The following is a 16,059-nucleotide window of genomic DNA, read 5'->3' as shown; positions in this document are numbered from 1 at the left end:
GTGACCTGTTTTTTTTTCCCCTCACTGAATGTAATGTGTTTAAGATTTATCTATTTATTTAGTTGGGTGTATTAATTTTCTTTTATTGCCAGCAGTATTCCATTTTTTGGATGTATGCATATTTTCAAAAATATCCATTTACCAGATTAAGAATACTTGAGTAGTTTCTATTTGGGGGTAAGCTACCAGGGAAGCCCAAATATGAATACAGCTGCTATAAATATATACTTACAGGTTTTTGTCTGAATTTAAGTTTTTGCTTTGCTTGAGAATGAGATTACTAGGCAGTGATGTAACTCAGTAAGAAACTGATGAACTGTTTTCTAAAGTGAATTTGCCATTTTCATTCCCATCATCAGAGGTCAAGTTGCTCTGCATCCTTGTCACTACCTGGTATTGTCAGTTTTTGTTTTCAAGTTTTAGCCATTCTACTTGGTGCACCATGGTATTTCATCATGGCTTACTTTCCTTTTATTTTTAAAAGATTTTTCTCCTTTTTTTTAAATTAAAAATTTTAATTTAGATTCTATATTGGTGCAAACCATATTCATCAATCATAAAGCATTAAATAGACTCTACATTTGATACTAACTTTGGGATATCATTTCCAAGAGAAGGATAAGCCATCCATGTTGTTTTCATTCCCTCATTCATTCATTCAATGGCTGCTTGTTGAACACCTACTGTTTTTAGAAGATGTTGCTTATTTACTAGGCAATCGGGGGGTGGGCAAAACAAAAATCATGAGAAAGCAGAGAGTTTTGTTCTCATTCTGCCAAGGGAGGACCCACCACAATCAAATAAATTTTCCATATTTATATATGCTCTGTGAAAACTACTGTGACCATTGTGATGATAAAGCCAGAGAAAGAAATGAAAATGTAAGGGGTACAGTTTGGGGAAGTATTTTCTGGCTTCTGCGAGGGTGACATGGAGCAGAGATCTGAAAGAAATGAAGTGCCAGCCACACACCCACCTGAAGGAAGAGCATCTCAGCAGAGATCACCAGCAAAAAACAGAGGCTCAAAGCAGAAATGCATTTGTTGATGCTGAAGAGCAGCAGAGAATCCATCATGGCTGGTGCAGTGTGAACGGTTGGGGAAGGGATGAGAAAGGGCATTTTATCTTCCACTGAAAAGAAATTCATGGCTAAGGGAGCCAGATAGTCTTTAACGTCATGAAGTACTCTAAGTTTTAATTTAGAAAATGTTTAATTAAAATTTTTGGATATTTAGTCACTGGCTCAAGTAATGCTTAATTGTTTGCTTAAATTTTTATAATAGCTTACAAACCTACCTCCACCAGATACACTGAATTAGAAGTCAGAAGATTTTGTGTCACTTTACATACTTAATTTTATGTTGATTTAATCTGTGCCTTAGGGAACTTTCTGAGAACTCTGTAATCTTTTATTTTCCACTCTGGGATAATATTTTTCCATTACCTCACAGGGAAACTCTTATGCTTTAGAAAGTACACTGAATTTCTAAGAAAAGACAAAGAAACAGACTGGAAATAAAATGATTGTGTGGAGGGAAGAAGCAGCACAGAACACTCAGTGGTTTAGTCTCAGTTTCTCGGAAGGTTGAATGAAATATTAAGATAACATTTGCTTTTTAATGATGATTCTTCTGGCTGACTGCCTGTCTTTTTGTGTATTTAGCTTCCTTTGACAAAAAGGGGAAACTGTTTTCAAAGTATGAATAATCATGTTGGATGTGAAACATTCTTTCACGACAAGGTTGACACCTAGCACAAAGTAGCAATCTTATAACTGATTGCTGCAAAAGTATTGGGAAAAAATGGAGTTCTGTTAAGACCTTGGAACTAGCAATTCTCCATTGTTAAGAAGCAAAGAACCTCGATAGCACCAGATCAAAGGTATTGTTGGTTTGGAAGTTTGGGAAGGAAATGGTTGGCAGTGGATCTGCAATTCCTTCTTGACTATGGAGTAGAGTGGGAGGGAATAGTCCCAGAGAAGAAAGAAGGTGACACTCTCGTATTTCATTGTAAACATACTAACCTCCAGATAAACTGCACTTTTATAGCAGCAGAGTCCTTGTCTATGGGATGCTGTTAGCAATATGTACCCAGTCTAACTAAGCTTGCCTCTGGTAAACAGGAAATATACTGATTTATACCAGTCTTCCCTGGTGGTTCAGTGGTAAAGAATCTGCCTGCTAGCGTAGGAGACGTAGGTTTGACTCCTGGGTCAGAAAGATCCCCTGGAGAAGGAAATGTCAACCCACTCCAATATTCTTGCCTGGGAAATCCTATGGACAGAGGAGCCTGGTGGGCTACAGGCCATGGGGTTGCAAAAGAGTGAGACATGGCTTAACCACTAAGCAATAACAGCAACACACTGATTTACAAGTACTTCCAACAAATGTCACACGTGCAAGTATCTCTCTGAGTATAAAATGGAAATGTTTCATGAACAAGAGGGCTCTCTCCTTTGAAGTTACAGTTCCCATCGATGTAATCTGGAGATTTTGTTCATTATCTTGGCCCAGAGTGTATCCTAATGCCTCAAGAAATGAACTAGGTAGGCAGTTTTAAGTAGCTTTCTGTTTTTCTGCACCACACAATTACTTGTATCCTGGAAGTTACATTGTATTTCAATGCAATCACAAGAATGGTGTAGGAGCACAGAGGACAATTTAGAAGTATCAAGCCACGCTGTTTACTTCTCCACACCACACAGATGTCAGCTGGCTGAAGAATGCTCTGAAAGCTGATCAGAGCTTTTTCCACGTGAAAATGATTACCAAGTTTGTCTCAAGCATAAAATGCAAGAGTTACAGAAACAGATATACTCAGTAAAGGCAATTATAGCATAACTTATGAATGGTCTGATTTAAATAGCATCAAATTAGACATAAATGGAAGATAGCTGATTAATTTCTGTTTAGTTTCTATTTAGGTGCCATGTAATGCTGTCATGTTGATATGACCTGTTATGGAAATAGGATTTTTCATGTTAGGAGAAGCAAAATACAGGAAAAAAAGAACACATATAGGAAAATCTATAATGTACATCTCTGTGAGCTGCATGCTAAATAGCTCCAATCATGTCTGACTCTTTGCAACCCCATGGACAGTAGCCCACCAGGCTCCTCTGTCCCTGGGGATTCTCCAGGCAAGAATACAGGAGGGTGTTGTCATGCCCTCCTCCAGGGGATCTTCCCAAGCCAGGGATCGAATCCAGGTCTCCCTCATTGCAGGTGGTTTCTTTACCATCTGAGCCACCAGGGAATCCCATGATGTACATCCAGGCCTGCCAATGACTTTGGATGATTTTTGTGCAAAGTGTACATGGTGCAGATTTGCTACTCATCAAAGGGACAGCGCGTTTGGCCATGCAACACTTGAGTATTGGTCTGTGTATTTGGCCTTTGGCATAGAGGGTAAAGCGTCTGCCTGCAATGCAGGAGACCCGGGTTTGATCCCTGGGTCGGGAAGATCCCCTGGAGAAGGAAATGGCAACCCACTCCAGTACTCTTGCCTGGAAAATCCCATGGACGGAGGAGCCTCGTAGACTATATATAGTCCCTGGGGTCACAAAGAGTCAGACACAACTGAGCGATGACAGGTTTAATTATAAGAAAGTGGCAATTCTCATCTTGACTCTTTTCTTTGCTGCTGGGAACAACTGCCTTCTCAGGTGTAAGCAGAGGGACACACACTTTGCTAAAGGACACACCTGCTTCTTGGATGCTCTTCATCCTTGAGAGGAAGAGCCCTGATCTGGGTCTTTCAAGATGGGTCTCCTTCTCTAGACACAGAGAAAAGCCTAGTAAATGCAGGCACACACAGCAGAGACTCAGTCTCAGGGATTCATGAACCAGAAGGCTCTTAAGGAGGATTGTTCAAGTTTATCCGAGTCACAATCTTTCTTCCCACCCTGCCACTAGCAGAACTGAAAAGTGAGCACTTTTATCAGAAAGGCAAGCCCGGTAGGATACAGGGAAAGTGAAGCCTCTTAGGACTGGTGGGGAACAGAGTGTTTACTCCAGGCTACAAAGTCAAAAGGGATGCTTAGATGGAGGACTAAGGGGAAAGTGAGAAAAAACAAAAGGCTAGTGATGGGGAGCATGGATGGTAAGATATTTTAAATGCCTGAAGGGAAAAGAAGAGAGTTCTGAATTCCATATTAGGTATTTTAAAAATATAGACCCTTTCCATTTTTGAATAGAAATTTTGAATAGCTAATACAAAGGTTTGGGGCAATTAAAATAATTCAAGGAAAAAAAAAAGATCACTTGCCTGGTTTCAACAGCACAACATCACCTTCCATTCCACAAAATGTTCTAAGCTATTTTGAGTTTTCAGAGCCCTACTTTTTGGTTAAAAAAAAAGAAATAAAGAAAAGGCACTACAAAATCCTTCTAGGAGTTCTTCGCACATAGCAGGGAGGACGCTCAAGGAATGAATTATAGAGAACAGAAAAATACTAGCGTATTGGAGTCTCAAACAGTCTATATAGCAGTTGTTGGCAGGAAGGAGAGGTGGTGTGGAATCCTGAATGGAAGTCCTGACTTTTGGAATAAGACGCTGAATCACATTCAGATTCCAAATGAGCCATAATTGATAGTTTTAAACAGTTTCCCACCTAAGATTACTGAACTGACATTTGTCAAAGAATGAACTCACCATGTAGTACACCTCTCTAGTTCAGAGTAGACCACGCTGCTTTAAAGGCAAGAGAAGATGTTTATCATTTCAATTTGCTTTTGCTGAAGGCAGAGGAAATGAATCCCCACCAGAGTCCTCATTATCTGTGTTCTGGCCTCAGAACAACTTTGAAGCTTTCTAGATGTTAGTGTGGCTCAGGACAGGTAGATGTTTCCTTGGGCAGTCAGTGAAATGACCCCCAGAGGGAATTTTGTGGCTGGCTCTTCAGATGCAACTGGGCTAAATCTGAACCTGTGAACCCAATACCTTGTCTCCTAGCTCCTCTTCCCAGTGACCTCAATGACTCACCACTCATGGATGTCCTGGCTCAAACAGAGTTCGTGGTTCTGTTTAACTCTCAACGTCATGGAATCCTATGGACCTTGACTTCCTCGTGTGTCTCGTCCCAGAGCTTGCTTTTCCTTCCTCTCGCTTTCTGTAGACAGGGTCTGCCTCTCTTCTCCCTGCTTTCCCATCCATATAAGCTATGCTTCTTCTGGCATCCTAGATTTCACTCTCATTTTTCTCTAAGTAACTGCCTTTAGAACTACTAGACAAACCATCTTCAAATACCACTTTTAGGAAGATATCCATTTCTTTTCTTAAAAATCTCCCTGTTTCTTCAATGCCTCTGATTATTCCTGTAGAATGGCAATAAAATAAGACACCTTGCTGTTTGACAAAACTTGAAGAGGCCATTCTCTGGTTTCAGAAGGTGCACCTGAACATCGCTAACAGGTTGCTTGATCAGAAGAGTGTTTCTAGATCTGTGAGTGGGTTACATCCCAGAGGGAAAGCCTTCAACAGAAAGGTGATTATGGCCCAATTATGCTGGCCTTGTTTTAAATTTTACTTGCTTAGTTATATATATTTTAAAAGCCCTTCCTTCCTTTAAGGAAACAGCTTCTACAAATACAGACTATTATAGCTATTTTCCATCATGTACTTCCTGGAGTTACTACTGGGGCTTTTGGCCAAGAGCAATGCAATTCTGATTAATAAAAACATCTTTAGAGAAAAGGATAGGATTCTGAAAAAGTCTTTCAATTTGTATGCTCGTGCATGAACATATTAATTAAATTGCTTTTCTTAATTACATGTCATCAAAAAGATATGGGCTGAGATGAAATGTATCTTACAGAGCAGGGCAATATCAGAGCAGGTAAAATATCAAGAGGCCTCCATTCTGTTTTTCTTCAGTTGTATCTGTGCCACTGTTGACAGCAAATTTCAGTCAGTTTAAAAGAGGTCAGTCAAGCCAAAGCATGCTTTTGAAGCTTCAAAGAGACGATCAGATGTCATGTTAAGATCAAATCTTGCCTCTGGGAACCTGACTTGTGTTCAGTCTGATGCCTTTGTTAAGTCCAACTCTAGGGTGGATTTAATTAACATGACTTAAAAAGAGAAGGATATTTGAGGTGTTGATTTTTCTCCAAAATTCTTTTCATACAGTTGGTTCTACTATATCCTGAGTGACAAATCTTCAGTCTGTGATGTAAAGCAGACTTTTGATGATGAATCAAAAATGCCCTGCTCTTGTGGACATACGACATCGACTATAGTGCTTTCAAGGGGCTTCCTTGATGGCTCAGATAGTAAAGAATCCGCCTGCAATGCAGGAGACTCCAGTTTGATGTCTGGAACAGGAAGATCCACTGGAGAAAGTGATGGCTACCCACTCTAGTATTCTTGCCTGGAGAATTCCATGGACAAAGGAGCCTGGTGGGCTACAGTCCATGGGGTCATAAAGAGTCAGACATGACTGAGTGACTAGCACTTTCAATTCACTTTCATAATGTTTTCAAACTAGAGAAGAGTCCAACAGATATCAACACAGTGAAAGCACATTGCGTGGTACATCCAGATTAGTTTGTCAATTCTACTTAAATAAATTTTACCCTGTGGGCTTCTTTGGTGGCTCAATGGTAAAGAATCCACCTACTAATGCAGGAGATGTGAGTTCGATCCCTGGGTAAGGAATATCCCCCAAAGAAATGGCAACACACACCAGTATTTTTGCTTGGGAAATCCCATGGAAAGTGAAGCCTGGTGGGCTACAGTCCATGGGGTCCAAAAAGAGTCAGATATGACTTAGCAACTAAACAACAACAAAAGATTATTTATTTTTTGGTTAAAAAATTAATTTTTGTTAAGCATGAATTATGTACTAAAGACTTACACAAAGCTTTTGGCATATAAATGTCATGTTGTTGTTGTCAGTCACTAAGTCATGTCCAACTCTTTGCAAACCCCATGAACTGTATGTAGCCTGTCAGGATCCTCTGTCCATGGGATTTCCCAGGCAAGAATACTGGAGTGAGTTGCCATTTCCTACCTCCAGGGGATCTATTCAACCCAGGAGTCAGACCCTTGTTTCCTGCACTGGCAGGCGGAATCTTTACCACTGAGCAACCAGTCAAAGTGAAGTGTAAGTGGATGTCGCTCCGCCCTGTCCAACTCTTTGCAACACCATGGGCTACACAGTCCATGGAATTCTCCAGGCCAGAATACTGGAGTGGGCAGCCTTTCCCTTCTCCAGGGGATCTTCCCAACCCAGGCATAGAACTCAGGTCTCCCACATTGCAGGTGGATTCTTTACTAGCTGAGCTACAAGGGAAGTCCAAGCTCTTAGACTCGTGATGTAACTTCTCTGACTCAGATGTCTTAAGGGTTGTTATGAAGGCTTCCCAACCCTTAAGACATTTGAGTCAGAGATGTTACATCACTGGTCTAAGATCACACAGTAAAACGAGAAACCTGAAATTTGACTCAGGACTTTGGATTCCAAGTTCAGCTTTGCTACACAGCACTTTACTGTCTCCCCCCCCCTTTTTTTTTTTTTTTGGCTAGTGATTTTTTAGAGTATAAATTTATTTATTCTAATTGGAGGCTAATTACTTTACAATATTGTATTGGTTTTGCCATACATCAACATGAATCTGCCACGGGTGTGCACGTGTTCCCCATCCTGAACCCCCCTCCCACCTCCCTCCCCATACTGCCTCCCTTTAGATAAAAGATTTTGATTTATTATAAAGAGAATATTAAGGACATTTCATTTAGTGTTTAATAGACAAAAAAGGATAACATTTATAATTTAGCTTATTTAAAGGGAAATCCATATGATTCAGTTTAACAAAGGTGGTTGTGTTTGTCTTGTAAGGAGGAATTATCCAAAAGGGAAGGAAACATCAGGGAATGTCCAGGTGAGAAACAATTTTAAAAGACACCGTGGAGGGCTCCAGTGTCCCCTCTTCACCAGCAGCTTTCTTTCTTTCTCTCATTTTTTCTCCCGGGCAGTATTTAGAATTTCATCATTTAAATGCATTATATTGTGTACCAATCCTAAAGGAAATCAACCTTGAATATCCACTGGAAGAACTGATGCTGAAGTTGAAGCTGCAATACTTTGGCCACTGGATGGAAAGAGCTGACTCATTGGAAAAGATCCTGATGCTAGGAAAGATTGAGGGCAGGAGAAGAGGGCAACAGAGGATGAGATGATTGGATGCCATCACCAACTCAATAAACATGAGTCTGAGCAAACTTCGGGAGACAGTGAAGGACAGGGAAGCCTGGTGTGCTGCAGTCCATGGGATCACAAAGAGTTGGACATGCTTAGCAACTGAACAACAACAACACTGCATACATTAAAACTCCCCTGGGTCTGGTGGTTGTTCAGTCACTCAGTCATGTCTGACTCTTTCCAACTCAATGGATTGCAGCATGCCGGGCTTCTCTGTCCTTCATCATCTCCTGGAGCTTGCTCAAACTCATGTTCATTGAATTGGTGATGTCATCCAACCATCTCATCCTCTGTTGTCCCCTTCTCCTCCTATCTTCAATGTTTCTCTTCCTCAGGGTCTTTTCTAATGAGTAAGCTCTTCAACATCAGGTGGCCAAAGTATAGGACTGATACTGAGCTTCAGCTTCAGTATCAGTCCTTCCAATGAATAGTCAGGGTTGATTTCCTTTAGGATTGATTGGCTTGATCTCCTTACAGTCCAAAGGACTCTCAAGAATCATTTCCAACAACACAGTTCAAAAGCATCAATTCTTCGGTGCTCAGCTTTCTTTATAGTTCAACTCTCACAACTCTCAACTCTCACATGACTACTGGAAAAACCATAGCCTTGACTAGATGGACCTTTGTGGGCAAAGTAATGTCTCTGCTTTTTAATACACTGTTTAGGTTTGTGATAGCTTTTCTTCTAAGGAGCAAGTGTCTTTTAATTTCATGGCTGCAGTCACCATCTGCAGTGATTTTGGAGACCAAAAAAAAATAAAGTCTGTCACTGTTTCCATTGTTTCCCCATCTATTTGCCATGAAGTGATGGGACCAGAAGCCATGATCTTCGTTTTCTGAATGTTGAGCTTTAAGCCAGCTTTTCCACTCTTCTTTTCACCTTCACCAAGAGGCTCTCTATTTCCTCCTCACTTTCTGCCATTAGAATGGTATCATGTGTATATCTGAGGTTGTTGAAATTTCTCCCGGAGGTCTTGATTCCAGCTTTTGCTTCATCCAGCCCAGTATTTTGCATGATGTACTCTGCATGTAAGTTAAATAAGCAGGATGACAGTATACAGCCTTAATGTACTCCTTTCCCTATTTGGAACCAATCTGTTGTTCCATGTTCAGTTGTAACTGTTGCTTCCTGACCTGCATACAGATTTCTCAGGAAGGAGGAAAGATGGTCTAGTATTCCCATCTCTTTAAGAATTTTCCACAGTCTGTTGTGATCCACACAGTCAAAGGCTTTAGCATAGTCAGTGAAACAGAATTAGATGGGTCTTGGTGCTCATTAAATTAAGGTGACATCAAAGTTAGCTTAAATCGCAACTTGGATGGATTGATGCTTTGTGAAGAATAGAATTCTGAAATCGTGTCCAGGCTCTATAGGCTCAGTTGCCAATGTCAGTTGAGGGAGGTGATAATCATACGAGTTCAGCAGTAGCAGTAGTTAAGTAAAAACAGATTTTTATTTGTTACAACAACATTAAGATGTGTAGTTACTAACACCGCAGTGTGAGTTTATCTAATAACTTTCATAGCACTTAGAGGAAGGGGAGAAAGAAGAGAAAGAATAATTCTGAAGCTAGAGCTGGGATAATCATATGACACTGTGCATACCAGGGAATTTTTGAGAGCAAAATGGGATTCTATCAACAAAATGCCAGGACAGTATATATTAGCTGTGATTGAACGATATGGTAATCTTAGCTCTGGGGAAAGACAGTCCCTCTCAAATAAGCACATATATTACGGAGTTAAATAAGAAGTGGTCCTTCAGATAAGACAACTAAATTCTTTTTCCTAATGGTATGGCCTTTTCACAGCTATGGCATTCAGTGACATATTTCCTTAACAACAAGAAACTAAAGCAACTGAACCTGGATAGGATTCCAAAAACCTCAGAGATTCACTGTCAAGCATACAGCATATGAAATGCATTTGGTCAATTTGCAATTTTTCAGAGGCTGATTATCCAACTAATGCATTATCTTTTGGACCCTTGTTTTATTTCTTCTACTGGTTAATTTAACAATATGTCAGTTCTGATAAGAAGGTTTGATGGAGAAGAAGATGAAGCTATTATATAAAATGAGTTTGGGGAATTACCAATAGATTTCAATTATCCGTGTTGCTCTTACTGAAGGCTGATTCATTGTGAAGAGTAGAGATTTGGCTGGACAGTCTTGCTGTTTCTAAGACAGAACTGTCCTTACTCTTTTTGTAATTATTGTACAGAACATATATGTGCAATTGTGAACATACAGATCCTTACTTCCCCAATCCTGTGACCTGTGATTAATGCAATGAAAACATAATCATGATCACTTAAATCAACTGTAGTTACATATAAAAATAAAATAAAGGAATTAAGTTTCAATATTCATGCCTTTTATTGTGGGGCCATGGTCTTGACACAAAGAAGAAGAAATACTGGTGAGCTACTTTTTGGAAGGCAAGAAAAACAATCAGAGTCCACATGGTGTATAACCTATGGCATATAAGGCTACTAAATTGTCTTAAAACGCAATGTTTACGTAAGCTTAAGAATGAAAGGAATGTACCATGAATATTAGAAAAATATTGCCATACACAAAAGTATTGGCTTCTCCTACATTAATTTGGCTCCACCTTCTTATATTTAGTTGGATAATCTCTTCACTTATTCAAATCTTATTCACACTTCAAAGTCTAAATTAACATCCATTTCTCTTTTTGAAGGTTGTTGTCTATTACAAATCCAGTGTCTCTCTGTGTTCTCAGCTATAAATACCCATAATGTTCATCTGTCACCTAATTTATACTATTTTGATATGTCACTGCAGTTATATTATTTAACTTATTATTTATTGCTTGACTTTTCACATCAGAAACCAGTACAATCTCCCAAACCATATTGTAAATTCTTTTAGAGTGGGGGCCATTTGTGATCTATCCTTGTATCTTTCTGTGCATACGCACGCGCGCGCGCGCGCGTGTGTGTGTGTGTGTGTGTGTGTGTTAGTTACTCAGTCCTGGCGTGGGTTGCCATTCCCTTCTCCAGGGGATCTTCTCAACCCAGGGATTGAACACAGGTCTCCTGCATTGCAGGCAGATTCTTTACCATTTGAGCCACCAGGGAAGCCCCTATCTTTCCTTAGGAGCTAACAAATTTTAAATGTATTTAGGTTGGATTGTATGAAATTACCCATATTTGGTCATTTTTGATAAATGATCAATAAAAAGTGAATTTTATATGGTTCAGCCTAATAACAGTTGTTCTAGAAATAATTGTGGAAAGAGTAGAATTATATTCAAAATTTTAAAATCATATGCTGCTGCTGCTGCTAAGTCGCTTCAGTCGTGTCCGACTCTGTGCGACCCCAGAGACGGCAGCCCACCAGGCTCCGCCGTCCCTGGGATTCTCCAGGCAAGAACACTGGAGTGGGTTGCCATTTCCTTCTACAATGCATGAAGTGAAAAGTGAAAGTGAAGTCACTCAGTCGTGTCCGACTCTTCGAGACCCCATGAGCTGCAGCCTACCAGGCTCCTCCATCCATGGGATTTTCCAGGCAATATATATGCATATATATAGATCATTTAGAATAGATCTTGAATTTGTTTTACTTTTTCTAGAAGCTATTCAGTCCCAAATGGCTTTATTATTAGTTCATTAGCTTCTAGACATGATTTTTTAAAAAATGAATATGACTATTTTCTAGGGAAATAAGCATAATTGAAATAACAGATCATAAAGTACTAACTGTCTTAGCATGGTAATGCTAATAGTGATTTTTTCTGGCACTGTTTACCAGTTGATAAAACCATTTTTTAGACTAATATTAGTTATAGGTAATCTTTATTTTTGAATATATATAGTATCCCAGGCACTGTTCTAAGCATTTCCTATTGATACACTCATTGAAGAACCTACATCTCAACCCTGTGAAATGGGTAATAATATCTTTTTTCAGATGAGCAAATTGAGGCATGAAGAGGTAATTTGCTCAAAATCACACAACTAGTAATCATAGAACTGGGTGTCAAATTCAGGCAGTCTGGCTTCAATCCTTCTTTTAAATGCCACTGGAATTCTAATCAATAGAAATAGAGTTATTCAAAAGTTAGAATAAATTAAAAATAATTTAGCCTTATGAAAGATATAGCATCTGGTGGTGACTTTATAATTTAGAGTTACAGAGCTGAACAGACCATATTTAGGGCCTGAAACCTACAGCTTTAGTTCTTTCATAAGCAACTCAAAACCAGTTTGTGTTACAGGGCCTCAGTTTTCTGCATTAAAATCTGGAATCTATAGCTTTGAATCCTCTACAAGAATTTTATAAGAGGAGAGAAAATAGGATTATGTAACACGTGATAGTAAGATAGGATTATATAACACATGTGCCTTAATTAATCAGGCACATTTATTTTTATATTTAGTTATGAATATATGCATGCAAATATTTTTTAAGATTATGTTTAATGCTACTTTTTTTTTATAATCAATGTATGTTCTCTATTGAAGATATTTGTTTTCTTTGGTACTTGAAAACTATACAAAATCACATGAACAGTGAATACTGCTGATTCACTCAGAACAATAATCAATAGACTGAAATATATATGCATATAATGTACATTATGTTATCATAATTAAATATACATATAAAACATGATCAGTAAAATAATTTGTCATAATTGAACTTTTTTTAGCAATAAATGAAATAATCCAGTGTGATTTTTCTTTGTTTTCAAGAAAAGAAATATACTTTCCTCTGGAATTCAACATCAAATAATGACAAATGCATTAAATAGGTAAGTGAGCATTTGGCTTTAAATTTCTGGGCCTGAAATTGGGTTAGGTTGGCTTGAAAAATGGGACCGTTAAATTAGATGATTTTATGTTGTTCAAATGGCAACTTTCTACACGTGTCTGAAAGCAAGATTTGTTTATCAGTTCTAAAATCTTTACTCTAGGAAATGCAATTATGTTCCTATTAAAATAACCAAGCGTACCCTCCCCTTTAAGAAAACAGCTAAAGGAAAACAGCCATGAATGTATTTTTCTTAGATATAGACTTAGGAGCTTACTATAATAAGTTGAGTCATTCAAAATCCGTGAAAATTTTTCTGTAAGGAGATCCAAGAAGCCCTTACCCATGGTTAAGTTTAGGAAGAGCTACTAGAAAAGGTTGGAGGTGTGGTGTATGACTGGAGGCTTAGAATTTTAAAATCAGACCTTTCTGAAATGCTTGAGTTTTCTGATCATTTCCATGAATTACATGTTCAATATCAGCAGGGGGTTATCCCCATGAGCATACTGTGCATGATTTTGCTGTGTGGTTTTACTGCTCTTTCTGCTTTTGAAGAAGTGCTTGAAAACTCAAACCAGTGTTCAATCAGCTCAATCAGTTCAGAGAGAGCGGTGTTAGAGGCAGCGTTACCTTCTTACACGCAGTGATGGAGCCGCCCAGACTACTTCCCGAGCTGGCGCTGGCGCTGCCCTGCTGCGTTTCCGGAACCTGGTACATCAGGGGTGACTCCAAGCTGCTGTTTGTTCCGCAAAACACAAAAGAGAACACATTCAGTGAGTCATCTGCATATTCAGAAAGAAAGAAGCACAATGCGCTTTATGCAAAATCATCTTTTCAGATTGAGCTGGACACTGCAAACCTTCTGCTGACATTGATATTTGTTTCCTTGCTGGTTTCATTTTTGTATTTGGTGGGACCGCGATGACCTAGTCCATTCTGAATATAAAATTGTGACCCATCGCCCTCCACGGACTGTGGATGGACACATCTGCATGAGTTCTAGCAGAGCTGACACATTTTCTTAAGCAGGCAGTTTTAAAACCCAAGTAATGTTCTTTCCATTGTCACATTATTTCTACTCAGCCAAAATGAATACATAAAAAATACTCATATTATTTTTTCAAATGAGAGGAAAACAATTTTAATTGGGAAGCAGTGTGGTACCATGAAAAGAACATGAGCTTTAGAAAACACAGGTCATCTCTTTATCATCCCTGTGACTGGAGACAGTATCTTAACTTTCTTGTCTCCAAAATTCTAGACTTAAATCCTCCTCCCCTGTTCCTGTCAAGTCTTGGTGGGCTTGACTATATACAGGGGTGTATACATATTTTAAAAGATCTGAAATTGCTTACAGCCTCAAGACATGATAAGAATCAAAATTATTTTTAGAAAATAGTTTTAGAATATTGAAGGGAACAGCTACCCACTCCAGTATTCTGACCTGGAGAATTCCATGGACTGTATAGGCCATGGGATTGCAAAGGGTCAGGCATGACTGAGTGACTTACTGAGCTGAGCTGAGAAATATTAAGATTCAGAGGGCTTCTTGTATATTTAAATTAGGCTGAATAATTTTCTTCTGAAAATATGCAAAGCTAGATTTTAAGAAAGTATACTGATATCTCAAGTCTACATATTTTATTTTTGTGGTTGTTGATTACATAGAACATGTACAATTCATTAAAACACATTTTTTGAAATATTGTCTAATGACTCTTTATGTAAGTATCAACCCAACATATAGAATTTTTTTCTTCAGATTAAGAAGCACCAAACAGAAGATCTGTTAAATAAACATTGTGTTTCTAAATAACCTATAAGCCTCATGCCTGAGGTTCTGAATTAGTCAATTTTCACTGCATTGCAATTAGCCATAAGTCAAATATTGCATGCATGTAGTCCATTTGTATTCCTGTTATTAACTACTATGAATAACATTCTTTTTTCACATGACCACAGATGGTGCTCTGTAACAGATCAAAAATTTGGGTAAAAATTTTATAGAATAATTCAAGTAAAGTCTGTTTTGTTTTAAACATTATGCAGTGTTTTCTGAGTAACTGCCACCTTGAGGAATAGAATGAAAAGACAGCATCCATATTATTTTTGATGAACTAGGGAAAGATTGGGAAAGGAAGGATGAAAGGAAGAAAGGAAGGAAGGGATAGAGGAAGGAAAGAAAAGGGAAGAAGGAGGGGGAGGGATCAGGAAACAGAGGAAGAAGGTAACTGACTCTAGGTCCTGGTTCTAACGCCTGAGCCAAGACACTGCCTAGCTTTTCAGGGTCTGTCTCTTTTTCGTTTATAAATGAAATGCTTGGAGTCAAGTGTGTGGTCCCTGCTAGCTCTGGACCTCACTTTCAAAGTATTATCGACAGTCTGAGTTTTCAGCCCTGTTTTTACAGGCTTCTTGCAATGTAGCGCCTGTACCCTACTCACTGTCAGTAAGTGATTCTCCCTCAAACTCAGCTCCAGGCCTTCTGAATGCTTTCTCAGACACAGGAGAGTTTGACTTTTATACCAAATAGGTTATCATTGTGAGATTCAAAATCATTTACATATGGAAGATAGGATCACTGACCAAGGTAACTACGGTCTGTAACAACTTGGCCCATGACTCAAAAGAAATTGAGTTATTATTCTTAGTGGGAGCCAGTCAAAGCTCTGTGTGCAGTTCAGAGAGACAGGCCGAAGAGTTTACATAGCTGCCTGCCCTGCTTCTGCTATGTCCATTAGGCATCTCTAGTGACCTGGAGGATCACTTCCATCTAGGCCACCAAAGGATTTAAGTCCAGGGTTGGGACATTCCCCATGTCTCATTGCAGGGTTAGCAGTCCTGAGAGTAGGAAGGAGGAAGGCTGAGAAATGAGGTGGACACAAACCTGATATAAAACACAACAGAAACAGAGCTTCAGCAATTGGAATCTCTCTAAAGGTGGATCACATCTAACTTAGGGAACGTCGGGTAGGTCCAAAATCAGGGAACCTAGGTTAGAGTAAAAGATCAGCCATGGAAGCTCCTTGTTTTCCCATAAAGCACATTGTACATGGCTGCAAGTAGCCACATTGCTCAGCC

General features: G+C 39.0%; 1 protein-coding gene across 1 annotated transcript in view; it reads right to left on the bottom strand.

Annotated features, from left to right (window-relative positions):
* SPHKAP (SPHK1 interactor, AKAP domain containing) overlaps window positions 1-16,059 on the bottom strand; it is a 192,025-nt gene that overhangs the window by 122,052 nt on the left and 53,914 nt on the right. Inside the window, exon 2 of the mRNA XM_010837102.1 lies at window positions 13,612-13,717. Coding sequence (XP_010835404.1) covers window positions 13,612-13,717 — 106 coding nt within the window. The remainder of the gene's footprint in view (window positions 1-13,611; window positions 13,718-16,059) is intronic.

The sequence above is a fragment of the Bison bison genome, unplaced genomic scaffold (genome assembly GCF_000754665.1).
Source record: "Bison bison bison isolate TAMUID 2011002044 unplaced genomic scaffold, Bison_UMD1.0 scf7180017864068, whole genome shotgun sequence".
Classification (NCBI taxonomy): domain Eukaryota; kingdom Metazoa; phylum Chordata; class Mammalia; order Artiodactyla; family Bovidae; genus Bison; species Bison bison.
Note: the sequence above shows the minus strand (reverse complement) of the source record. Positions and strands in the feature narration are given on the sequence as shown.